At 43.9% G+C, this 27,563-nt stretch overlaps 1 protein-coding gene across 3 annotated transcripts; it reads right to left on the bottom strand.

Moving 5' to 3' along the window:
- On the bottom strand, positions 1-27,160 carry Atpaf1 (ATP synthase mitochondrial F1 complex assembly factor 1). Of its 3 annotated transcripts, none has more exons than XM_017593384.3 (9): positions 26,668-26,688; positions 24,059-24,151; positions 21,833-21,883; positions 21,168-21,230; positions 17,081-17,131; positions 15,828-15,875; positions 14,603-14,698; positions 12,194-12,301; positions 1-3,253 (listed from the first exon to the last, which is right to left on the bottom strand). In XM_017593384.3, exons 4-9 carry the CDS (start codon positions 21,201-21,203, stop codon positions 3,059-3,061), a joined length of 534 nt encoding a protein of 177 aa, XP_017448873.1. In that variant the 5' UTR covers positions 21,204-21,230; positions 21,833-21,883; positions 24,059-24,151; positions 26,668-26,688; the 3' UTR covers positions 1-3,058. The 3 variants fall into 3 exon arrangements, with proteins under 3 accessions (XP_017448873.1, NP_001101429.1, XP_038965916.1); NM_001107959.2 differs by having other exon boundaries at positions 1,103-3,253; positions 24,043-24,151; positions 26,668-27,160; XM_039109988.2 differs by lacking the exon at positions 1-3,253 and having other exon boundaries at positions 12,249-12,351; positions 24,043-24,151; positions 26,668-26,993.
- Positions 27,161-27,563: the final 403 nt, after the last annotated feature.

The following is a 27,563-nucleotide window of genomic DNA, read 5'->3' as shown; positions in this document are numbered from 1 at the left end:
TTGTGGTTAAAATCTGTATCATTTATTTGTTCAACAGTTGAGTTTCTTCTGTGGTTCAGGTCATGTCTCTGGCACTGAGAATAAAGATACATCCTGACTCGCAAGGAGCTCACAGTCTAGTGGGGTAAACACACCCAAGAAAATATAATACACTGTAAGTGGGGCACACTGGAACTATCAGGAATAGGGATTATCAGGAAGACAGAGAACAGAGAATCTAAATCCCATGTGAATGTCTGCAGGTGAGAAAGACCCATCTAGTGGACACTTCTTTTTTTTTTTCCCCGGAGCTGGGGACCGAACCCAGGGCCTTGCGCTTCCTAGGCAAGCGCTCTACCACTGAGCTAAATCCCCAACCCTAGTGGACACTTCTATAAGGAACAGGTAAGGCAATGGTTTGCTCACCACTCACCTACATCAGAGTTAGCTACAACGCATACTAAAATGTAGGTTCCCAGTGCTTTGTTCGGCACTGGGACGAGTTGATTCAGCAGGTCAGGGCCCCGGAACTGCATTTTAAAGAGCTCTGAAGTGATTCCACTGTATCTCAGGTTAAGAATCAGTGAGTTAGAACTTGTTTAAGTGGAAAGGAAGAGTGGTCTGTACATCTGAAATGCTGACTTAACTTCCTTCCTGTCTGGTGCTGGGAACTGAACTCAGGGCCCGAATATAATTCGGGACCCTGTATTGGTCTTTAATGAAGCAGAGAAGTGAAGGAGAGGAAGGAACTCGGCATGGACTAGATCCACTTACTCTGTATATAAGCTAACTGGAGTCTCACAATGATCCTATGAGGTAGAGATCATCCTCATGTTCAGAAGAAAAGTAAGACTTAAAGTAATTAGTCATTAACAAGCTAATGAAAGTAACGGTGATATCTGAACCAATTCAACAAGCTTCAAAGCCTACCACCATCTTAGAAACACCATTCGGGAGTCAGGGAACAAATGTATAGACTAACTGCTGGGATTTTCACTTATTATTTGCTAGCTCTCTTTAGTAAAATAAATATTAGCAACATTCAGATGGTACTTTAGTCATGTCTGCTATAATTACCAGTGGAAGCATCGTCCTTCTTTGGCAAGATGGGACTGAGGGCAAAGCTGGGAAGAACTATGAAATAAATGGTTAGTTCTTTTTTTCTCTCATGTTTTTACCATCTAGTGGAGGCATCATGGAAATGTTCTATGGCTAAGAACTGGGTCTATCTGGAGAGAAAACAGACATAAATGGACACCCACAAAAACAACCCTACCAAATGCCTAAGAATCTTGGCACATATATCGGTCAGAAGCTTGAAAGGCATTTAAGGAAAATGGCAGGGTTGATAGGACTCAAATTTCTCAAAATGCGCACTTGAGACCATAGTGGGGTCTAGAAGCTGCATTAGAGATGAACTTAACCTTTAGAAAAGCCCAAAATACAGCACAGCTTCTTCAGTTAAGTAAACATTATGTTTCTCGCTTCAGAAAAGAATGGGATGGCCAAGCCTCCTTAGTCACTGTTCTATTACTGTGAAGAGATCCCATGACCAAGGCCGCTCTTACAAAAGAAAGCATTTAATTGGAGGCTAGCTTACGGTTTCAGAGGCGTAGTCCACTACCATCATGGCAGACAGCATGGCAGCAGGCAGGCATGGTACTGGAGAAATAGCTGAGAGATACATCCGGACCACAAGCAGGTGCAGACAGACAGACAGACAGACAGACAGACAGACAGACAGACAGACACACACACACACACACACACACACACACACACACACACACACACCTTCAAATGGTTCTACTCCCTGGCAACTAAACATTCAAATACATGACCCTACGGAGGTCATTTTTATTCAAACTACCACCCCTACTTAAAACGCTTTGGGAGAGGCCTACCCTAAAAAACAAAACAAAACAAAACAAAACAAAACAACCGTAAAGAAGAACATATACAATAAATTGAAAACACTACTTAAGTTTCTACTCACAGTATTTGGTGGCATCCAACAAGATCAGTTGGTGGCAGATTAAGACCAAATGACAGGTGTGGTACAGGGAGAGCCAATAATGCTGGGGGACACCCAGGGCTTTGGTATGGACCTACCATCCTTTTTCACCAATGAACTTGGAGCCACAAAGCGACATGTGCTTCTGGTGCTGGGGAATAACTTGCTTATTTCTGGTGTTTCAAGAAATCACTGAGCCTCAAGACAAGTTCTGATAAAATTAACCCACGACATGGATGCCACCAACAGTATAAAGCTTAGTTTCCACTATTCTGTGTAACAGGAACTGAAAACGAGACTTATTTTATTGCTGCATTCCCTATGTCCAATCTGGGAACATTTGAACCCAATTCACATTACACTTATTTTTTTAATCATGCAAATCTAATGATCTCCTTAGAAAAAGGTTTTATTTACACTGTAGTGATTCATTGGCTTCTCACAGGCGGAGTTCAGGGAGTAGGGCCATAAGCTAAAGTTTAACAGTATGCAGGCACTGTACCTGTCTATTTGAGTATACCCGTAATTCACTGAGTTACATTGAAGGCAACTCTGGAGGGGCATCTACAAGTCTTTATTCTGGTGAGAATCGCTGGCTGTATTAGAGTCTGGCCAGATTTTTGGGTTATGGTTTTAGCCAGCTCACTGGTGCATGGAAAGAGTCCATAAAGCCAACATCTCTAGGATCTTCAAGCTTATTGCTACATACAATTATGAAGACGCAGAACTGGGAGCTATGAGGTCAAAACGGCCAGAATGCAACTGCACTATTACACGAAATAAAACCCAGCCAATAGTCATATGCATCTCTGAATGTTTCTCATTCTAAAGGCCAGAAACACTGAACAGGAACCCTTATGCTGAGAGGTAATTATCAGAATATTTGTATATCTTTGTTCCTGAATATCAAGTAGTAGGGTTCAGGTCCACAATCACTTCTTGCACACACAGTAACTCTTGACAGACTGCTTGCTGCAGATGCTGAGCTCTGGAATTCAAGGGCGTGGGTGGGCTTCAGGCTATCCAGGACTGAGTCAGCACTGTGAAGGGCCAATCCAGATATCTCTAAGTCTTATCTTGGGTCTGGGCACATTTCAGTTCTGCTCCAAGTCCACTTTGCTCCAATTCAGCGATGACAGACATATATTTGAACTCATTTGGTCTGAAGTTAAAGGTCTCTACTAGCCCATAGATCTCCTTCCGATCAGTGGCGTAGAAGAGCTGAACCTGATTGGCGATGCACTGCGCCTCGGCAACGTTCTGCAAGGCAACGAGAGCAGTGAGGCACCCCCTGCACAGCCCCGAAGCTGTGTGCCTGAGTTCTGTGGCGGAGTCACTGCTCCTGGAAAACTTCCCTGGCTCCCTGACCTCTCACGTCTTGGGTAGATTTTCCTTCCACGGAACCAAGGCATCTTATTTACCACTGTCAGCATCTTCTCTTATATTAGTCAGTTTTTGGTCTGGATTCTCTAATATAAATTCTTCAAAGATACAGACATCATGACTTATTTTATGTTCCTATACATGACCTTTGCTGATAAGTTAGTTCAAATGTTCACAATGTCTCAGTTTAGTTCCTAAATAACCATTACCTACATCCTGGCAAGAGGGGTAAGAGTTACCTAGCACTAAGAATAAGTTTGCAAGTACTAAGTTATTGACTAATTAGACATACTTGAATACAACCTGTTATCTTGTTCTTGACAGCACCCCAGTCAGGAAAACATGGCAAAGCCAGTTGTGATGATTTAAAATGTCCACAATTATCATGGTCCTTCCTCCTTTGGTAGAGTTCAATCTCCATTCCTAGTGTGAGGCTGTACTTAATGAGTTGCTTCTAGCAGCTAGACTATGGGGAAATGATTGGGAATGGCTCTTGCTATTAGAACATAAAAGAATATATCTTGAATCACTTGTTCTGGGGAAAGCTGCCATATCATGAGGACATTCAAGTAGCCCCAAAGAAGAGCCAATGTGTACAGGTAACAAGGGGACTCTAAAGCCCAGTCAGCCTTCAGGTGACTGTAGTCCTAGTGACATCTTGACAGCAACCTCACGAGATTGGAGCCAGGAACACCCTGTTCCACAGAAGCTGTGAGGTAAAGCTCGTCATTGTAGTCCACCACAACGTGGAGCAGTCTGTTATGTAACCATTTATGATCATTTCCAAGGCACAGAAAGGGCATCGTAAGGAAACGGTGAGCAGCATGACAGGAGGGATATAGGGGGATGCACGGGTAATATCCTTAGAACCTAATGGAAGAATTAACTGAGGGCTGCTGATAGCTTAGCTGGTAAAGGCGCTTCCCTTAGGCCTGAGCTTGATCCCTGGAGCTCAAGGAAAGATGGATGGAGAGAACTGACTTAACAAAGCTGTCCTCTGATCTCCATATACATGCTTTGTGGTTAGAATTCCTCCCATCATGTGCACACACACATACAATAACAGTAAATGGAGTGAAAGGAAGAAACACTTGACTGAAGGAACTACTGCTTTCTACATACTCTACAGTTCTAGCTGGCCAGAAATATTTGTCTATTATTACCATGCTTTTACAGACAAAAGTACCTCACCCAAATATAGGGGAAAAAATACACTTAAATTACTGCCCAAAATATGTTGTGTGGGCCGGGACTTAACTCTGTGATAAAGGACTTGCCTTGGCAAATGCCAGGCCTATGTTGAATTCTTAGCATTGGGAGAAAAGTCTGCCATATGTAGTTATAAAATGATGTGGATAAGTTTATAAAAACCATGGCTGTGCTTCTTGTCTTTGTATACTGTATTTCTTCTACAGAGCATCCATTTAAACCTTTTACTTTTAAATTGGGGCTGGAGAGGTGGGCTGTGGTTAAGAACATGTGTTATTCCTGAGTTCAATTTCCAGCATCCAGGTCTGGTGGCTCAAACTACAAGCAACTCCAGCTCTTGGGATATCCAACGCCTCTGGCCACTGAGAACACCTGCACTCACATGCACATACTCCCACTCAGGCCTACATATACACACATGACTAAAAATAATAAAGCACATCTTTTAAAATTACATTTCCCTTATGAATTTATTATGTGTCTATGTATGTGAGCAGCTGTGCCATGGCTCATCCAATGGAGGTCAGAGAGCAAGTTCCAAGAGTTAGCTCTTTTCTCTTACTATGTGAGTCCTGGGGACTGAACTCAGCTCATCAGGCTTGGTGATAGTAGCTTTATCTGCTGAGCCATGTATGCTGGGATATCACAGTCAATGTGGTTTATACAAGGAAAAGTATTATCTGGTATGTCATCAAATGAAGCCAAAAAGTCACCACCACCACCACCAACAAAAAAACTCCAAGCCCCCACCAAACAAAACAACCCCTCCAAACCTTAATGATAGACTGCATCAGTCTGAGACTATCAGAGTGAAGTGGTGAGACAGAACAAACCAAGAAAAAGTCTCCTGTGATCTACCTGTAGGGTTCATTTAAGCATAGCCAACACCAGTTTAAGTGCACAGTACAGCCTCTGTGTCACATTTAGAGCACACACTTTGCCATCAATGATGACGTCCTGTCCAGGATCATCTGAGACATCTGCAACTCAAGTTCACTGTTCTTGGTGTCTTACCTTTTCATTTTCCTTTTTACTCAGCTTTATTCTCTGGTCTTAGACCCACCTGTCTCTTCCTCCTCAGTACTGGGATTAAAGGTCTGGCATACTATCTCTTTTTGACTCAAATATCTAACCCCATGCTATGTTTACCCTGAACTGATGGCTTTTCTTTACATAAACAAAACAAAACAACTTGGCAAGAACTTCTGCAAGCTGCCACTACCTCTATCCTCTAACTACCCCGCACCTCTGCACTACCTCTATCCTCTAATACCCCGCACCTCTGCACTACCTCTATCCTCTAATACCCCGCACCTCTGCACTACCTCTATCCTCTAACACTGCACCTCTGCACTACCTCTATCCTCTAACACCCCGCACCTCTGCACTACCTCTATCCATGTAACTACCCCGCACCTCTGCACTACCTCTATCCTCCAACTACCCCGCACCTCTGCACTACCTCTATCCTCTAATACCCCGCACCTCTGCACTACCTCTATCCATGTAACTACCCCGCACCTCTGCACTACCTCTATCCTCTAACAACCCCCCACCTCTGCACTACCTCTATCCTCTAATACCCCCCACCTCTGCACTACCTCTATCCTCTAACACCGCACCTCTGCACTACCTCTATCCTCTAACACCGCACCTCTGCACTACCTCTATCCTCTAATACCCCCCACCTCTGCACTACCTCTATCCTCTAATACCCCCCACCTCTGCACTACCTCTATCCTCTAATACCCCGCATCTCTGCACTACCTCTATCCTCTAACACCCCGCACCTCTGCACTACCTCTATCCTCTAACACCGCACCTCTGCACTACCTCTATCCTCTAATACCCCGCACCTCTGCACTACCTCTATCCTCTAACACCGCACCTCTGCACTACCTCTATCCTCTAACACCCCGCACCTCTGCACTACCTCTATCCTCTAACACCCCGCACCTCTGCACTACCTCTATCCTCTAACACCGCACCTCTGCACTACCTCTATCCTCTAATACCCCGCACCTCTGCACTACCTCTATCCTCTAACACCGCACCTCTGCACTACCTCTATCCTCTAACACCCCGCACCTCTGCACTACCTCTATCCTCTAACTACCCCGCACCTCTGCACTACCTTTATCCATGTAACTACCCCGCACCTCTGCACTACCTCTATCCTCTAATACCCCGCACCTCTGCACTACCTCTACCCTCTAATACCCCACACCTCTGCACTACCTCTATCCATGTAACTACCCCGCACCTCTGCACTACCTCTATCCATGTAACTACCCCGCACCTCTGCACTACCTCTATCCTCTAATACCCCGCACCTCTGCACTACCTCTATCCATGTAACTACCCCGCACCTCTGCACTACCTCTATCCTCTAATACCCCGCACCTCTACACTACCTCTATCCATGTAACTACCCCGCACCTCTGCATTACCTCTATCCTCCAACTACCCCGCACCTCTGCACTACCTCTATCCTCTAATACCCCGCACCTCTGCACTACCTCTATCCATGTAACTACCCCGCACCTCTGCACTACCTCTATCCTCTAATACCCCGCACCTCTGCACTACCTCTATCCTCTAATACCCCGCACCTCTGCACTACCTCTATCCATGTAACTACCCCGCACCTCTGCACTACCTCTATCCTCTAACAACCCCCCACCTCTACACTACCTCTATCCTCTAATACCCCGCACCTCTGCACTACCTCTATCCTCTAACACCCCGCATCTCTGCACTACCTCTATCCATGTAACTACCCCCACCTCTGCACTACCTCTATCCTCTAACACCGCACCTCTGCACTACCTCTATCCATGTAACTACCCCGCACCTCTGCACTACCTCTATCCTCTAATACCCCGCACCTCTACACTACCTCTATCCATGTAACTACCCCGCACCTCTGCATTACCTCTATCCTCCAACTACCCCGCACCTCTGCACTACCTCTATCCTCTAATACCCCGCACCTCTGCACTACCTCTATCCATGTAACTACCCCGCACCTCTGCACTACCTCTATCCTCTAATACCCCGCACCTCTGCACTACCTCTATCCTCTAATACCCCGCACCTCTGCACTACCTCTATCCATGTAACTACCCCGCACCTCTGCACTACCTCTATCCTCTAACAACCCCCCACCTCTGCACTACCTCTATCCTCTAATACCCCGCACCTCTGCACTACCTCTATCCTCTAACACCCCGCATCTCTGCACTACCTCTATCCATGTAACTACCCCCACCTCTGCACTACCTCTATCCTCTAACACCGCACCTCTGCACTACCTCTATCCATGTAACTACCCCGCACCTCTGCACTACCTCTATCCGCTAATACCCCGCACCTCTGCACTACCTCTATCCTCTAATACCCCGCACCTCTGCACTACCTCTATCCATGTAACTACCCCGCACCTCTGCACTACCTCTATCCTCCAACTACCCCGCACCTCTGCACTACCTCTATCCTCTAATACCCCGCACCTCTGCACTACCTCTATCCTCTAATACCCCGCACCTCTGCACTACCTCTATCCATGTAACTACCCCGCACCTCTGCACTACCTCTATCCTCTAATACCCCGCACCTCTACACTACCTCTATCCTCTAACTACCCCGCACCTCTGCACTACCTCTATCCATGTAACTACCCCGCACCTCTGCACTACCTCTATCCATGTAACTACCCCGCACCTCTGCACTACCTCTATCCTCTAACAACCCCCCACCTCTGCACTACCTCTATCCTCTAATACCCCGCACCTCTGCACTACCTCTATCCTCTAATACCCCGCACCTCTGCACTACCTCTATCCATGTAACTACCCCGCACCTCTGCACTACCTCTATCCTCTAATACCCCGCACCTCTGCACTACCTCTATCCTCTAACTACCCCGCACCTCTGCACTACCTCTATCCTCTAATACCCCGCACCTCTGCACTACCTCTATCCATGTAACTACCCGCACCTCTGCACTACCTCTATCCTCTAACTACCCCGCACCTCTGCACTACCTCTATCCTCTAACAACCCCGCACCTCTGCACTACCTCTATCCTCTAACTACCCCGCACCTCTGCACTACCTCTATCCTCCAACTACCCCGCACCTCTGCACTACCTCTATCCTCTAACTACCCCGCACCTCTGCACTACCTCTATCTTCTAACTACCCCGTACCTCTGCACTACCTCTATCCTCTAACAACACCGCACCTCTGCACTACCTCTATCCTCTAATACCCCGCACCTCTACACTACCTCTATCCATGTAACTACCCCGCACCTCTGCACTACCTCTATCCTCTAACACCGCACCTCTACACTACCTCTATCCTCTAACAACCCCGCACCTCTGCACTACCTCTATCCTCTAACAACCCCGCACCTCTGCACTACCTCTATCCTCTAACTACCCCGCACCTCTACACTACCTCTATCCATGTAACTACCCCGCACCTCTGCACTACCTCTATCCTCTAACTACCCCGCACCTCTGCACTACCTCTATCCTCTAACTACCCCGCACCTCTACACTACCTCTATCCTCCAACTACCCCGCACCTCTGCACTACCTCTATCCATGTAACTACCCCGCACCTCTACACTACCTCTATCCTCTAATACCCTGCACCTCTGCACTACCTCTATCCTCTAACACCCCGCACCTCTACACTACCTCTATCCTCCAACTACCCCGCACCTCTGCACTACCTCTATCCTCTAACTACCCCGCACCTCTACACTACCTCTATCCTCCAACTACCCCGCACCTCTGCACTACCTCTATCCATGTAACTACCCCGCACCTCTACACTACCTCTATCCTCTAATACCCTGCACCTCTGCACTACCTCTATCCTCTAACACCCCGCACCTCTGCACTACCTCTATCCATGTAACTACCCCGCACCTCTGCACTACCTCTATCCTCTAATACCCTGCACCTCTGCACTACCTCTATCCTCTAACACCCCGCACCTCTGCACTACCTCTATCCATGTAACTACCCCGCACCTCTGCACTACCTCTATCCTCTAATACCCCGCACCTCTGCACTACCTCTATCCATGTAACTACCCCGCACCTCTGCACTACCTCTATCCTCTAATACCCCGCACCTCTGCACTACCTCTATCCATGTAACTACCCCGCACCTCTCCTCATTTCCTGACTTTCCCATTATTAAACTCCTGGTAAAAGATGCCTTCATTTCCAGACCTGCTCACCCAGAATATGATTCCTTTTCTTTCTCCTAGATGGCTAATATTCTTCTCCCTACCATAGATTTCCATATTATTTATCCAATATTTAGAACAAAAGACAACCTTGTCGTTGGGGATTTAGCTCAGTGGTATAGCGCTTGCCTAGGAAGTGCAAGGCCCTGGGTTCGGTCCCCAGCTCCGAAAAAAAAAAAAGAACCAAAAAAAAAATTATTAAAAAAAAAAAAAAAAGACAACCTTGTCCCCAACTGCTGTTTCCTCCATGCAACACCCTACTTTCCTTCTCTTGAAAAAGTTAATGTTTGCCCTTTCTAATTTCTCTTCCCATCTTTCTTAAATTTAATCATGCTTATAATCACACCATTTCTCTGAAACTATTCTTGGTCCCCAAACACTTCCATGTCTATAAATCTTGTAAAACTTCAGTCTTTTATTTCATTTGCCCTATAAGCAGGTTAGATTGGCCGACTAAACCCTCCCTGTTGCTTACAACATTTTACCTTCATTTCTAGTGATTTTCCTTACTTTCCTTTGCTGACCTTTCCTCATCCCTTTAGGACTTAGTTCTTACAACTTTTCTCTTCTGCACCCTCATTTATTTTCTTGGTATTCACTCAGTCCGTGGCTTTACATACAATCTATATACTACAGCTTTTCTGAACATTAGGCTAATGTATCTACCTGACTGCATTATATGGATAGCTACTAGACATCTCAGATTTAATATTTCAAAAGTAAGATCTTGATTTTCCACCCAAAACTACTCTTTCTGCAGCCTTTATTTCAACTGATGGCAAATGCATATTATAGTAGGACTCTGGGATCAGTGTCTTCCAGTTAAATGTTGCATGGTTTAGGAGGAAGGAAATATCCAGAGAAGTAAGACTGGGCAGGAATAACAGTCAGGGAAGCAGAGTCCCCACTGTGTTCCAGTGTGGAGACTACTGTTGCTGTGAGACAGTAGTCTAGGGAAACCATTTCTTTCTCCCTATGCAGCTGGTAAAAGACAAAGAGGAAACATAAGTGGATGCTGTAATGGAGGAAGAGGCTTTACAGTGCCCAGTCTTCTGAAGGCGTCCTACACAACTGCTGTCAGTCAGATGGAACTGAAATAAGCAAGCCTTAGACAGACCTAAGACTGTCTCTGGGGCTGGAGAGATGGCTCAGAGGTTAAGAGCACTAGCTGCTCTTCCAGAGGTCCTGAGTTCAAATCCCAGCAACCACATGGTGGCTCACAACCATCTGTAATGAGATCTGATGCCCTTTTCTGGTCTGTCTGAAGACAGAGACAGTGTACTTAATAAATAAATAAATCTTTAAAAAAAAAAAAAACTGTCTCTGGTGCCTGAACACACGGGAAAACAATGGGCATCATCAGCTATGGGCGTGTGGCTGATGTTCTATTCTATGGTTCAACTGGAAAAGGAGGAAAGGAAGTCCCATGGTGGATGTTATATAGCCATGAACAGTGGAGAGGAAGATAAAGACACAACGATTACTTTAGACTCTGTGCTCATCCCACACTTCATAAGTCACCTATGAGTCTGTAATTTTACTTGAAATCTCCAGGGCCAGATGTGTCTTGGTTTCAGTATTACTGGATTTTTAATAGGTATAGGTGAAGATAATATGTAACTTTGTGTTATGATCCGTAATCAAACACATACATACTTCCTTAATAAAATGTGTAATATTTTATATCAAATGAGTGTAATGACTATAAACGACCTCATCTCAGTTTAAATGAAAATTTATCTCCAACAGAGTTTAAGGCAGGTAAGATGCTGTGATCAAATGAGAATGAAACGATTTTCAGCATTAGCCATGGTGGCAGACATCTTCGACCCAGCATTCCAACAGAGGCAGGTGGATCTCTGTGAGTTTGAGGCCAATCTGCTCTACTTAGCAAGTTCTAGGCTAGCTAGGGCTACATAGTGAGTCCCTGTGTGAAATAAAATAACCATTTCCAGGGCTCAGTGGGTTTAGTTGCTTGCTGCAAGATGACCTGAGTTTGACCCCTGGAAGCTAGATGGTGGCAGGAAGAGAACGGACCTCCAGAGCTTGTCCTCTGACTCCTTACACAGGCATCTTGCCATGTGCCCCATTCCCAAAGTGTATGTACACACACACACAATTAAAAAGTAAAATGAAACAAAATACCACTGACAACAAAAACACTTACTTATCTGTGGATAACTGTACTTCAACTTGGATACATGTAAGCAAGACAAAATTGTTTTCCACCATGAAAAACAAACTACACAGGCATCTTTCCCTGATCTCAACCTGAGGCATGGAAATGAGTACTACTACAGGCCTACTCGGTAAACTCAGAGAGACAAGTGGAGAGTCTTACCAGAAATGTGGAATCCATTTCTGCTGTCATCAGCACTATGCCCTTTTCTTCCTTAAGTTCAGGATAGTGGTATAAAATCAGCTGGCTGGCTGCTGCATCCCCTCGGGTCTGCATGGAGGAACACTTATCAAAGCTCAATAAGGCACCACAGCAACGAACTGCAATTTCAAAGCAACAGAGTCTGGAGGAAATGCTAGCTCTTAACAGCCCCCTGGGTGCTGGTGAGTTAGAGAACTGGTATGTAGGGGCAAGGTCAGGCCTGCAAAGGCACAGTGAACTGACAGTTTTCATGGTGTTATTTGTGTCTTCAATTGGAAAAGATTTGGCTTTTTTCCCAGAAATGTTTACGAAGGCAGTGAATCCTTCATTGTAGTCATACATTTAAAAACAAAATGGTACAGGCAGCTACCAAGCGAAGTTCTAAAGAAAGTGATGTGCTGGTGTAATTGCTACTTCTACAGACTAGCGCATTTCATCTATTGCCTGTGGCAGCTCTAAAGTCTGAGCTCTTTTAAGCCAGAGCAAGCACTGGACAGTTTGTGCACAAGCCAGATTTCTATTGTGTGGCTTTAAAATATTATCTGGTTGGGGCAGAATGGAGAGAAAAATGACAAAAGTGTAACTTCATGAAGAATGATCAGCAAAGTCACCAGACCTCAAGTCTAGACTAGGAAGAGAAGCTGAATTTAAAGCCAATGCCTTTACATAGCACAGAAGCAAACAACCATATTACAAGCAGATCCTTGGGCTTCAGCTTTAGAGCTCCAGCAGGCATCCTTTAAGTACATACTGAACTATTGCTAAGGCACTCTCCACAGTTCATCCTCTTAGTTCTCTCACCACACGTCTAACATAATGATCACTCTGGCATAACCCTAATACATACTAATTATTTTGATCATTATGTTTCTGAAGGACTTTCTGACGGTTCATTATGAAATTCATACATGATAATATAACAAACAGACAAACACCTCTCAACCCATATAAGGAAGAAAACATTAGAGACTGTGGTGGTTACAATGGTTAAATGTACCCTAAAACTCAGGTATCTGAACACTTGCTGCCCAGTTGGTGGTGCTATTTGGGGAAAGTTCTGGAACTTTGAGGAGGTGGAGCCTCGCTGGAGGAGGTATATCTTGGGGGCAGAGGCGCCCAGGAGAGTTTATACCTTCGCCCAATTCCAGTGCGTTATCCACTGTATGCTTGTTGAAGAATGACCTCTCAGCTTCCTGCACTGGCTACTTGCTGTCATGTCTCCCAGCCATTACGGAGCCCCAATCTGGAACTGTAAGCCCAAATAAACTCTTTCTTCTTGAAGTTGCTTCTAGAATGGTGTTTTATCACAGCAACAGAAAGCAAACGAGGGCAGACATGCAGTATGAGGATCCCTCTGTACCTCTTTCCAGTCCTAGTCTAGAGTCAGCATCTACTCTGTATTTGGTATCTGTCAATTCCTCTGTGCGTTTATACTTTTACCCTCCTCTTATTCTTAGCTATGAACTCCACTGGGGCAGTCCTTTTCTCATAGGACCTTGCAGGGTTCTCAAGACAATGGTCAGTGTTTAAGCTTACAGATTTTGGAGTCAGACAACCCGGACTCAACATAGTTTACTACTTAGTAATGCAAACCAACTTCCCTAAGCTCACCTTCTCTGTAGATAGAAATAGTAACAGGAGCCACTTCATGATATATTTGAGAAGATTAAGTGACAAGTATAAAACACCTACTGCATAATATCCATCTAATGCTAACATTCTGCAAATTATAAAACAAATTGTAATACTGCAAATGCTCAGCAAGTTACAAAACTACAATGCAAAAGCGTGGTCCTTCATTTTATTCTGTGCCATCTGCCTCAACTTTAAAGCCAAAACAATACATGCTTTTAAAAAAAAAAACAAAAACAAAAACAGATATTAGCTCCAAATATGGAACATCAATCCTAGTTACTATGAATTAAAATACTGACTTCTTTTTGTAAAGAGCTTCACGTGTACTTTGAGCTCTATTTTTTTACTCTATTATTGGAAATAAAACAAAGAAGAAAAGAAAGCAAGTAAACGACTATTAATGAAATGAAAACTATTCATCTAGCACTTTGGAAAAGGTAAGACACGGAAGCATTCCTCAATGGGCTTATAGCTAGGGTTAAAATGACCCACTTGTGTTTAGACACATACAACAGATGCCACAGAGGCTGTGGAAGGAGATGAAAGAGAGTGAAGCTAGAGAAAGGGGTTCTGACTCAAACATCTGGTACTGAGGCCCAGAAAGCCAGCCAATACGCAATGATGGCAATTCATCCTCGGCGCAGCAGGCGCTGTTGGAATCAGCGGAGTTCTGGACCCCAACCCCAGGGAGGGGTTCTAGTCTTACAATGTGTTTGTAGGACATACGTCACCTACCTGAATATTTATAAGTGCAGTGAAGTGGAGCTCTGTACCTGTCCATTGTCCTACAAAGAACTCATAACCATCCCTTCTTGGTAGTGCACAAAGAAACTGGGAAACAGAAAAACAAGCAGACAGGTGAATAAATGAAGTCATTTCTTCAATGTCTAATCACTAGTAGCACTCTGTTTCTTTAATGCTTGCATATTTAATTTTCTCTTCCTTCCTTCTTTCCTTCCTTTGGCTTCCTTTTTTTTTTTTTTTTTTTTTTTTTTTTTTAATTTAAAGAAAACGTCTCATGTATCCCAGGCTGGCCTCAAACTTATATACAGCAAAGCATGACCTGACTCCTGAATCTCTTGCCTCTACGTCAAGTACTTGGAATAAGCATGTGCTGCCATACCCAGTTGATGGGGTACTGGGAATTGAACCTAGGATTTTGTGCATGCTAGGTAAAGTAACCTACCAACTGAGTTATATCCCCATCCCATAATGCTTGGCTTTATGGGATGAAGTTATGAAGTTAACTATGTGATAGAATAACAAACCCATGCACATTTCTCAACCCATCTAAGAAGGAATGCATCAGAGATGAAATCTGAGAACTGACATTTAGCAATATTGCTATCCAGCCCACCAGTATGATATATATCTCTGATTTGCTAAGGTATTTTCTGCAAGCAATGTTTGAGAAAAACCCTAACAATCATTGCTGACAAATTGGCTGTCACATCAGCTATTCACTCCCTTTCCCTGGAACCGTGTGGTAGATCACTACTTCAGCATCAAAACATTAGTTTATTTCTGGCACATATTATCAGAATAGCATTAACAAAACTGTAAAGAAAACGTAGGAGCCTAAAGGAGGTTGTGAAGATTATGGTCTTAAGTGGCCTTCTAGTATCCTTCCTTCCTTCATTTATTTATTGAGGCAGGGTCTCTCTATATAGCCCAGGCTGGCCTGGAACTTACTATGTAGACCAGGCTGAATAGGATTAAAGGCATGTATCATTACACTAGCTGTATGGTGCCTTTTCATATGTATATAGACTGTAGATTAAAAGGCCTAATATATAGCAGAGTGCTAAAAGGCCATTTATAAGAATAAACATATCACTTATCAATATGATTAGCATATGAGGACCACTGTTAATAGAGCATTAATTATGAGAAGAACTGGTTTGAAATCGACTATTTGGTAGTATTTATAAGCAATTCTATATAGTCAGTACAGACTTACTGTTGGGCAGGACTGAGCCCGGTTCCAGATCACATCAAACTTCTCTTTCTATAAGTTAAAAAAGAATAAAATTAACTCACAAATAGGAAAATATGAAAAGCCATAGTCACACTGGATTTTTTTCCAGAACTGAATTCTAGAATTATATTATGGATGAAACAGGCTTTTGAGTTCCATCATTTTACAAATCATTCTTATAATGAAACCACAGGAAAGCCTGATGCATGCTTTGCTGCTCATTGCTACAGATTATGTGTGAAGATTAAGTGCTCCAATGTTCAAAGTCTCCAAGGAACCGGGTGACTCAAGGGAGACTTGAGAAGGCCTGCTCAATGGGCTGGTATGAAAGATCTAAAACCTAACAAGCACTGACTGCTTAGGTCGTGGCCTTCATGGAGGTGAGAGCACAGATGTATAAGAAGTTAAAGGACAGACAAAGGACAGAGAGTTCCTCACAGCCAGAGGCCTGGCCTAACTCTTCTTCTGTGTGCGGTCTCCTCTTGAATCTTATAGTTGTGTAAGTGTCTCAGAATACAGCTGTGTTCTTCAGTGAACTTTAAGGCAACAGGTAATCTCTCTGTGTCTGTCTCTCTCTCTGCCTTTCTTTTTTTACTTGCTATATAGACAAGGCTGGCCTCTAACTGGATTTGTTTGCCTCTGTTTTTACCTCTCAAACACTGGGATTAAAAGTACGCACCACCATGTCTGGTCTAGAGTAAGACATAGTTTTAACTAGAGAAGACAGCCATGTCATTTCTTAATCATAGGCCTTATGGTAAAGCAATGGCCAGCAATCACCTCTAAAACAATTCCAAGAAGGTAAAGCCAAGAAAGTGCCGCTTACTAAGGAGAAAAGCTGGGAAGAGGCCCAGAGGGCTCCAGGTCAGCTCAGCATTTGCCATCCACACAAGAAGGGAAGGAAGCTGTGCTGTGGCAGTGTCTTGACTCCCCAGTTTGGTTGGAAAATGAAAATGAAATGCATCTGGAAATCAGCCAGAATCATGAACTTACACTAGCCTCTCTGGTTAGAGACTTGGAAACATTTCTAAACCAGAAAAAGGGAAAGCAAAAGTCATAAATATACCATATAGAGCTTCCAATCTTTGTTGCTTAGGGCATAATAAAACTCTTAGAGCTGTAAAGTGTAAGTTCCTGAGATATCATAAACAGAGGAAAAGTAAAGGCAATTGCCTGAGAGGGTTGGAGCCCTGGCCTCACACTGAAACACTCCTATCTCCCCTCCAATTACTTACAGGAATAACTGCGTAGACAGTGTCTTTTGCTGAAAAATACTGCTGCCAAATCTGCAATAAACAAACAAGCAAGTGAATGACCTGTGGCAATGTGGTTACCTTTTCAATGTATACCAAGATACAGGGATAGCTTTCATCCTCAGAGTATATTCTATCTGATAATAGGGAGGAAAACTCCACTGTAATGTTTTTACAACTAGCATATGATTAAAATTTCAGTACCAGAATTTCTAAGATTCATTTTTTCTAAAGATTTATTTATTATATGTAAGTACGCTGTAGCTGTCTTCAGACACATCAGAAGAGGGCATCAGATCTCATTACAGATGGTTGTGAGCCACCATACAGTTACTGGGATTTGAACTCAGGACCTCTGGAAGAGCAGTCAGTGCTCTTAACCGCAGAGCCATCTCTCCAGCCTCCTAAGATTCATTATTTAGAGTAGATATCTATGTCTCTGTGTGCCATGTGTGTAGATGCCCTTGGAAGCCAAAAGAGGTGTTGGATCCCCTAAAGCTGGAGTTAAAGGCAGTTATGAGCCACCTTATGTGGATGCTGGAAACTGAACGCAGACCCTCTAGAAAAGCAGAAAGTTCTCTTCACTCCTGAATCATCTCTCCAAGCCCTAAACTGTTCATTTCTTAAAAATCAACTCTGGGAGCTGGAGAGATGGCTAACAATGGTTAATAACATCTACTGCTCTTGAAGGATGTGAATTTGGTTCTCAGCATCCATGTCAGGCAGCTCATGACTGACCGTCTCTAACCCCAGTGCCAGGAGACCAATGGGATCCAATATCTTCGGTCTCTGCAGGCTCCTGCACTCATGTGTACACCCCCACCCCCGCACACACAGTCAGCTGATAATAACAACAGGGGCTGTAGAGATGGCTTGCAGAGCACTGGGGTTCAACTCCTACTGCCCAGAGAGCAGCTCACACCATCTGTAACTTCAGTTCCAGGGAATCTGACACTCACTCTTGGCCTCCACAGGTACTGCATGCAGATGATGCACAGACATAAATACAGGCAAAAAACCCATACACATATAATAAAATAACCTTTACAGAATCAGCTTTGTCAAAGAACTAGTTTCTATGACCTCTGAAATTACTGTTGTTAGGATTTATCTTGTTTGTGATAGGTTTCCACAGTTTCTCTATCCTCTTCCCACACACCTTCCAGCCAACTGCGGACCTTCTCAGAGAGAGAGAATGCAAGCCCTTCAGAGTTTAGGGCCTGGAGTCATGGCGTGGGACGCAAACCCTAGCCCTGACCATCTACTAGCTTTTCTACCTTGGGCAAATCACTGAAATGTTTTAGACAACATCGATAAAGCAGCAGTGACACCAGCCTCATAGGACTGGTGTGAAGACTAAATGAACTGATAGAACTGAGACTGGCAGAGTAGACACTAAAATAATGTTAGCTTTTATTGCTTATTACAGATGGCTCTTAAAATTCTGCTTCCAGGAAGTCCTACATATAGGGAACAGATATCTGCTGTCTGACTAGGATACAGAGCGGTCACAACCTCTCTGCCTGGCATGATGTAAATACCCAAAAGTAGTGAGCAGGTTTACACAGTATAAAATTAGAAAGCGGAAAAAGAAGAACATCCATAGTTTTATTACATTAAGAGGATTATTTTGGTGTCTTTTCTAGGGGTCTGTCTTTACAATATATTATATATAATATCTTCAGTATTATCTCTCAGCTCATAGGTATGTTCTATGTAAAGGCTTTTACTCCTATTTTTTTTTTTACTGGAGTTTTCTTTTTCCTATCTCTGACCACCTTCCCTACCAGTTCTTTCTAATAATCAAGGCTAAGTTTATCTGCATTTTCCCCCAGAAAGTAGCTTTCCTTCATCATTTCAGTCAGAAGTTTTCCTATGAATTGTCTACTTCGTATCTCTCTAGAGACTGAGCTGGCTTGTTTTATGTCAATGTGACAGAACACAGTTATTTAGGAAGAGGGAACCTCCATTGAGGAAATGCTTCCACCACACTGGCTTGTGGGTAAGAATATGGTGCATTTTGTTTTAAAAAAACACATTTACATTTTTTATTTTATTATTTTGTATATGACTATGTGGCTTGCACATACATATGCATGTGTACCACATTTATGTCCCTAAGAAGTCAGGAGAGATTTTGATCTCTTGGAACTGTTGTTACAGATGGTTGTGAGCCACCTAGTGGATGCTAGGAATCAAACCTCGGTCCTCTTGGTCCTCAGCAAGAGCAAATAGTGCTCTTAATGGCTGAGCCAATCCTCCAGTGTGTTCGTGATTAGTGACTGATGTGGAAGGCCAGCCTATGGTGGATGAATGCACCTCCTTCCCTAGTTTTCAAGCCCTTTGCAGGCAGGATATTGATCTATGCCATCGCCAATGCCCTGCGATCTAACACTATCAGATGCCTGTGATGCTAGGGATAGAGTTCAGCAGCAGAGCATGTGCTTAGCACGCATGAGGTCTTGGTCCAATTCTCAGTGCTGCTTGGCAGTGGGGGAGGGAATTTGGTTTATACCAGGACTTCTTAAGGTTTCTCTACCTGTGACTTCCTTTTGTCCAAGAAATGATTATGGGTATATGTAACATAAACTAGGCAAACAAATCAAATATTTACTGATATTAAATTATAAAAAATATTTCAAAATAAATCTTTCACATACATATAATTTTATCATTAAAGACAAAAGTGAACTTGTATATTTTTGAGAGGTATTTGGTTAGTTTTAGACAAAGAACTAAATCTTGACTGAAATTCGATATTGTAAGATGTAAATAATGAATATTTTTTCAGAGGTGATTGATTTCTTTTTAAAAAATTATAATTACCAATGTTTAGAACATTGTTTTACATAAATATTTATTTTTTAACCCCATGTCTTTAAATTGAGAATAACAGCATCTACTTTGAAGGGTGGACATTAGAATTTAATGAAGAAATACCTATGAAGCAACAAGCAAAATGCCTGCCTGTTTTTCTTATTCCTTTAATATTATACTGCTAATTAGCACATAAACCTAAAATGTGATGGAAGTGTAAGGAGCCCTCGAACAGTTTCATACAGGCTAAAGAGACGAGAGTTACTGTCATAAATAGGAGTGAGCAATGCTAATCAAGGCGCACAGAAAGACAGAGCAGGCAGCGTGGATCACGAAGGCTTTCAAGAGCTGGCTAGGAAATGCCTATGGAAGGTCCTTAGGTCACAAAGGCCAAGGAAATGAAAATGGGGGCTGGGGAGGGGTTGTCACTGGACATTTGCAAACAAGTTCCCAACACAGTATGTTTTCATTTAAGACAGCTACAGCACTTACTCTGTGCCAGGATTCGTTCTAAGTGCTTCTCAAATGTTAACTCATTTAATTCTCAAATAGTTTGAGAAGTAGGAATGCAGTTGTTACCACTTTACAGTAGGGAAACCAAGGCTCTGAGAAATTAACTTGCCAGTCAGATAAGTGGTAGAGCTAGGGCTTAAAAACGGCAGCTCATTTCTAAAGTCTTCTTTCCTTCTTCCTTTTTTTTTTTTTTTTGAGACAGGATTTTTCTGTGTAACCAACAGTCCTGGCTGTCTTGGAACTTACTATGTAGATCAGGCTGGCTTCGAACTCACAGAGATCTGTCTGCCTTTGCCTCCTGAGTACTTGGATTAAAGGCCTGTGCCACCGAGCTCTACAGTCTCTGCTTTAAACAGCACACTATCTTCTCTGTAGGGCAAGCAGAACCTTAAGGGCACTCAGCTAAGATAAGGCAAAGGAAAGCTACTTGGATGGCAGCTGTGCTCACCACCATCCCACCAGGACCCTATTTGGAAAGGTAGTACAGGCCAGGTATAGAATTCTGACGACTTAAAATGAAAGGGTAAAACTAAGCCATTAGACATATAAAAGCAAGACAAAGAAAGACACTTTTTAATGTCTCTGTTATTTATGTGACTCATCACTTTTGTCCCTTAGGACTATTTATTATTGGGATAGAAAAATGTGTAAGAAAAATGTCTTGACTTTTTCTATTCTCAGACTTGGTTCACAGAGCAAATAATCTCAGGGAGCCTGCCTACTCATTTTTATCCATTACCTGTTTTATTTCCTCTCCGGTTTTGTCCTTCACCATCTCAACATTGAAGACTGAACTGAGAGTCTTGAAAAAAGAGATAGCAGTTAACATCTACAGTTGGTGACAACAAGGACCCCAGCTTAGCTCTAAAGCCTGGTGGAAAAGAATGTCAGCACAGTGAAGCAGACCTTCAGTAGGTACAAGAACCACTCACGCTCAGAGAATGTGAGTCTCGGCTCCCACACAGACCTTCACAGTTCTATTCCTGGGGAATATCTATTAGGTCATCAAGCACTCCCCAGATGCCTGCACGCCAGTGAGTCCTGCAGCACTTTGCAGCTGGTAAGAAGGGAGAAACACTGGCTGCGGTTCTACCACGGAGCTCTGTGTTTGCACACTAAGGTACAGCTTCGTGTGGTGCTTTGACTTGGAAAGTTTCTTTCTATAGAAAGGAATGTATCCCATTTCCTTCAAATTTCTTCTAGCATCCTTAGACCCATACTTAAGATAGAGGTCATGTCAAGGACACAACAATCCAGACAAATATCTCTCATCTCTACTGTTGGGAAAAATTGCCTTATACAAAATTCCCTGAGCACAATAAATATGTTTAAATTTGCAGTCTCTTATTATAGATGTCCCGTATGACTTCAGGCTTGGATTTCTATATTTAATTACAAACCTACCTTGTCCTTAGTGAATCCTTTGCTCACAGGCTGTTTCCCCAAGGCATCTGTCTGAAATACATGATGAGACAGACTATTAAACTATACTTTCCTTATACAAAGAAGGAAAGAAAGAGAGAAAGAAAAGAAAGGACGAAAGAAAGGAAGACAGAAAGACAGAAAATGAATCAAGGCAAGGAGGTAGCCCATCTCATTAAGTCCTTTTGTTCCTGAGAAGTCACTCATATCCACTCTTTAAAACACTGTTTCTAACGCTCTAGAGTTACTGCTGATAGGACAGTTTTCCTTCCGCTGGGATTCTGAGATCTAGAGATGAGAATGGGTGTTAATAGACACTGACTCCCAGTATAGTTCACACTACACCTGCACTTAGAAGGATGTGCTTGGCCCTCTGACCTATCCCCCACCAGACACTGATTAGAGGGGAAATGGAGAGATGTGTTTTCTGAAATGGATTATTTCTGTTGATAGTTGCATTTCTAGTGATAGGTGTCCTCAGCACACTAGCGTCCTGCTGAGGTCTCAGATTCTCTATTAATTAGATAGACTTCTTGTGATGGTTAAAATCCTTTGTTATATAGCACACTGACTGGACTGAGAGGTGCCTAGGGGATCTGGAATACACCTCTGGATAAGTCTGTGAGGTACTGCCAGAGATGATTAGGTCACGAGGGCTCTGACCTAATAAACAGATGAATCCTTTGTTGGGTTTATAATATGATATTGAGAAGTAGTAACAAAAGGTAGGCTGCAGGGCCTATCTGCAGGAAGTGTGTTGTCAGGGTGTGTTCTTAGGGCTCTCTGTCTTACTCTGGTCTCTTTCTATATCTCTTTCTTTCTGTGTCCTGAGACCACATGCTCTTTGACATGATGTACTGACAAATCTGAAACGATATGCAAAGACCAACCCTTCCTCATTAAGGTTGTTTCTGTCACAGAAATGTGCTAATACACTTCCTCTCTAAAAGGGCCAGAAACAACTGAAAGTGGGTCTAGCCTGGCTCGAGTCTCTCCAGAATTTGTTCCGTGCACCTCCCAGATTAGAAGTTTTCAAACTATGTTGTAAAACCGATTCCGTGGGTTGTCACCAGAATGTTTTAGGAGGTGAGAAGTGAGAGTGCACTATCCTGGCACGATGGCTCACACCTGCAACTCGAGCACATGGGAGGCTGAGATAGGAGGGTTACTGGGAGCTCACGAGGGTTACCTTCTAAGTTCCAGATGAGACAGAGTGAGAACCAGACTAAACATAGAAGAAGAATGTATTTCACGTCACAAGAGCACTGCTGCATAAAAGTTTTTGTTTGTTATAACATAGACATGTGTTCTGAGTAGCCATGCAAAAGTTCCTCCTATGAGTTGTGGTCAGATTATTACTGCTAGCTTTCCACATGCTTTCCCCAGCACCGGTGCTCAAGGACCACAGGGACTAAGGATATAGCAAGCTCTTTTTATGTGCTAGGGACGGTGCTGAAGAGCATGCACTAGTTCATTCAATCTTTGGCATGACTTTGTGAGGCAGGTATTATTATTATTTCTAATTCACAAATAGGCAAAACGGAGGCACAGAGAAGCTGCATGATTTGCCTATAACTACCTAGCTGGTAGCTGAAAGCTATGATTCAGTCGCTGGCATGTGGTTCAAAAGCTTATCTTCTTATCAGGTAAGTTACTCTACCTCTACTTTTTAAACTCAATTACCTCTGCAGCCATGTGCACATCCTCACATGCAGACATACACACACAGATAACTACTCCTCCTCCTCCTAAAAATCTTGCTGGGTGTGGTGGTGCACAACTTTACTCCCAGCTCTCAGGAGGCAGAGACAAGAGAATCTATGAGTCCAAAGCCAGCCTGGTCTACAGGGCAAGTTCCAGGCCAGCCAGAGATAGACAGTGAGACTCTGTTTTTTTTTTTTAAAAAAAAAGCAAACCCAGGACCTCCATTGAAAATATTTCCCTGCTTCCTTACAGCTTGGTGCCATGTGCACCCTGATCCCTAGACTACATTTCTTAGGAGCGGAGACTCTCTTTTCCTTCCTTCACATTCCATCATGACTACAGGGTCTTGTCCAGCAAGAACAGGGCACACATTTACTGACATAGAATGAGTAAAGATGAGACGTTCTGGTCACTGGCGAATACTTCAAGGGTAAGGGCTAGTGAACTTATACAACAAGACACAACCAAACCCCAAGGTCCATACTTACCTTCTGCTCCACACACCTGATAAAATCACTTTGTTTGGAGTGCCCCACTGGCTGCTTTCGGAACTCACTGCGCTTCTCCAGGCGGGACTCAAAGGCAGCTGGGTCAGACCTGACAAAAGGTAAATAAAGGTAAAGCAACCAGGCCTTTCTGGGTTTTGAAATAAGGAAGTGCCACATTTTACCTCCTCAGAGAAGAGACACAGGCACCACGAGGCTAAAGGGTCTGTGTTCAGTTGTTAAGAATTGGGTAGAAGCCTGAAAGTCAGGACAGTGGAGAGCAAAGCCAGTTACTCAACTAAGTTAAGCCTCAAGGGACCAGCAGCACATCGCTGTTTTCTTCCTCTTTTCTCTTGCAGGCCATTCCCTCAGGTGACGTAGGGCTTGCTTTCTCAGGTTTGGCAGCTACTCAAGATAGGAATACTTTAAAGTCACATTGCTGGGGCACCTCTGTGGGCAGGAGTCCTACAGCATGCCTACTAGGTGCTAAGGTTTTACTGGAATATATATCTAAGTTTTGATGTCTCCCTCTATACCCACCCTAGATCCTGTGCTCCAAGTCGATGCTTTGGAAGAAGACTTAGTACCTGAGTATCTCCCTGACCTATCAGACAGAACATCAGAATTCATCTTTTATCTTAAAATGGGGATGCTCTTCAGGCTTGAAGGCTAGGCTGAGGTGGCCATTGTCACTAAGAATACTTCAGAATGTGCAGCTGACCATGGGATGCTTGGTTTCGTATTCAGATATGAAAACATCATCCAAGAACTCCAGCTACTTGGCTGGGAGACACACAAGACTATGGGTGAGGAGCCAAGGATATCTTGTTTAACCCTTTGGTAGACCTTCATAGTCAAGACATTATAGGGTACAGTCTATTCCATAAAACTGTTTGGATGTGACACTTAATGTCACTCTTTCCATTACTATATAGACAGGCTGATCTTTTCTTTCCATCTGGAAGGACTGGGTCAGCCCAGCTAGTAAGTACAGATGTATTTGAGTTTGCTTATGGTGAGTGCATAGAAAACAGGGGCGCCCTGGGCAGCAGAGTTCTGGCATAGAAAATAGCTAATACACCGTTCCTACTTCAAGAAACGTACTATCTAGTTGTAGAGACAGATCTGTAAATATGTACACAAGCACTGCTGATAATTATAACCATAACAAAAATCTGCTCAAACATCCTTAAATGACTGAGGTGGTTTCATGACTGTACTTTTGTGTTATTTCTCATATTTGGAACACATTCCTCCAATTATTTTAGAGCTAGATTTAGACCATACTATTTGAAGTTTTAGCACCAGATTGGTCTAGAGAGAGTGATGGGGACTAGTGTGTGAAGTCTTTATGTGGCACACGGAGCAGTTTGGACACTGAAGAATTCAATGGGGCATTCTGGAAAACTCACTTTCTGAAATATCAGTGTGTAAAATGTTGATGGGAATGACCTATTAAGGAAAGAGGCCATTATTGGCTCCTGATTAGGTATGAATGGAACTGCTAAGTACTAAGTGTGAGGAGACATCTCTTTGGAGACGCTTGTGTGTAAAAGGGTCAGAGAGATATAGTGGAGAGGACTGCAGGTCAAGTACTATTTAAAAATGATAAATATTTGAGAATATCTAATGTTTGAAGGAGAGCAAAAATATTCACTTGTTTATTCCATCATTGCTTCAAAAAGTATGGCTGTTCACTATATTCCTGACAAACTGACAGGCAGAGGGTTCCAAGGCTAGAATCGATAAATGCTAGTTAGAGGATGCTGCCGCCCATGTGAAGACGAAGAACTTAAGGGAGTGGAATTAAAGTGGGACAAAATACAGAGAACTTAGAGCCCATGACGTGTGGCTTCCTTTCAGAACTGCCTTTCTATAGTGCCGAACTCTCTCAGACCACCTTTCCATTTTACCTTCATCCTTCTACCTGGAAGTAGGCACACACTATATTCACCTTAACAGCCATAGCCCTACCACACTTTTACTCTTCAGTGCTGGGAACAGAACTCAAGGTCCTGTGCATACCAAGCAAGTTCTCTTCCACTAAACCACGCCCCTTCCATCTCCAGGTTTCACCTTCTGGAAGCTGAAGCCTTAGGAACTCTGGTTTCGGTTAGATAAAGCCTAACCAACTGTGTGACCTCTGGCAAACCTCTACCTCTCTCCAGATTCCAAATTATGTTAATGAAAGGGTTCAATGGACAATACAAAAGTAACACTATGTTTTTGCGGCACTCCCAGTTTCCTGTCCATGCAATCAGGGCGCCTGTGAACCTGATCTCTCGGGCAGGTATCCACTGACTTTGACCTTGAGCAAATCAAACAAATGCCTTCGACGAAGACTTCATTTTCACCTTTCTAGATAGGGGATAACTTTCTCCGAGCTGCCTTCCTCACAAGGCTCTTTTAAGAGTTTTCCTGAGCGTTCTGAGAACTAAGCACAAAGACGATGATCCAAAGGTTCTGCAGAGGTGTGACCTTAGGCAAGTGACCTCGTCTCTCTGAACTTGGAAACAAACTATTGGTATAGTGGGGACAGTACCAGCCCACCATGCAGGACAGTAGCGCATTCCGGAAGCTCTGCCCGCACGCCACGAGTCCCCACCCCCAACCCGGCCAGGACCGCACCTGCGCAGCTGCTGGATCTTGTCGCGGTAGCGGTCGTAGAAAGGGTTAGTTTCCAGCTCGCTGACCCCACCGCCGTCTGTTCCCCCGGAGGACAGGCCCGAGCCCCGGCGCACCGGGAACACGCGCAACTGTGCAGGTGACACGAACCCCAGCCCCAGGGCGCGGCTGCGCACCGCACACAAGCCTCGGTAGAGGCCGGCCACCTGCAGGACTGCGGGGCACGCTCCACCCGCAGCGGACACTACAGCCGCCATGGCCTCCTGCGCCTCCCCCTCCTCCTCCTCTGGCGCGTCAGCCTCGGCCCCCGGCCCGCGCGCCTGCTCCATCGCCCTCTAAGTCCGCGAGGCCCGAGTTCCGCCACCGAAGTTCCGCGTGCTCAAGGTTCCGGGTGCTGGAGTGGAGCAGGGACAGCAACTCTTAGGGCTGGCGGCTCTCGGTTCAGCCCACCCGCTCTGTGGGTGTAGTGGCGCGTCTCCTCCCGGGAGTCTGCCCGGATTCACCCCACCCCCTACCCCCGACCAGCAGCCTCTGCGCGCCAGGCTTCTTCTGGAAAGCTGGCTTGCATCTTCGGGTTCTCACCAGGCCTGCCCCTTTTCTAAATTTACTTGGCACTAGCTGTAACAGTTTCTTTAGCTGCAAAGGATGTTTGAACATCATAGCTGAAGTTTCTCTTTATCGGTTTCTATTTGAAGAAGGTTCCATTGGCCTCATACCCTATGAAGTAGATATTAACCTCATTTTACAGACAGAGAAGCTAAGCCGGCTGCGAACCATTAAAGTAGTAAGTTCCACCTAAGAGCTGAGCCTTTTAAAAACGCAATGCCTCTGAAGTCTGGCATTCAATTGGACTACTTTCCCCAGAAATACAGGGAATTGTCCTTGACAAGTCTTTATTC

The sequence above is a fragment of the Rattus norvegicus genome, chromosome 5 (assembly GCF_036323735.1).
Source record: "Rattus norvegicus strain BN/NHsdMcwi chromosome 5, GRCr8, whole genome shotgun sequence".
In the NCBI taxonomy this organism is placed as follows: domain Eukaryota; kingdom Metazoa; phylum Chordata; class Mammalia; order Rodentia; family Muridae; genus Rattus; species Rattus norvegicus.
The sequence above is the reverse complement of the archived record's forward strand: the minus strand, read 5'-3'. Positions and strand labels throughout refer to the sequence as shown.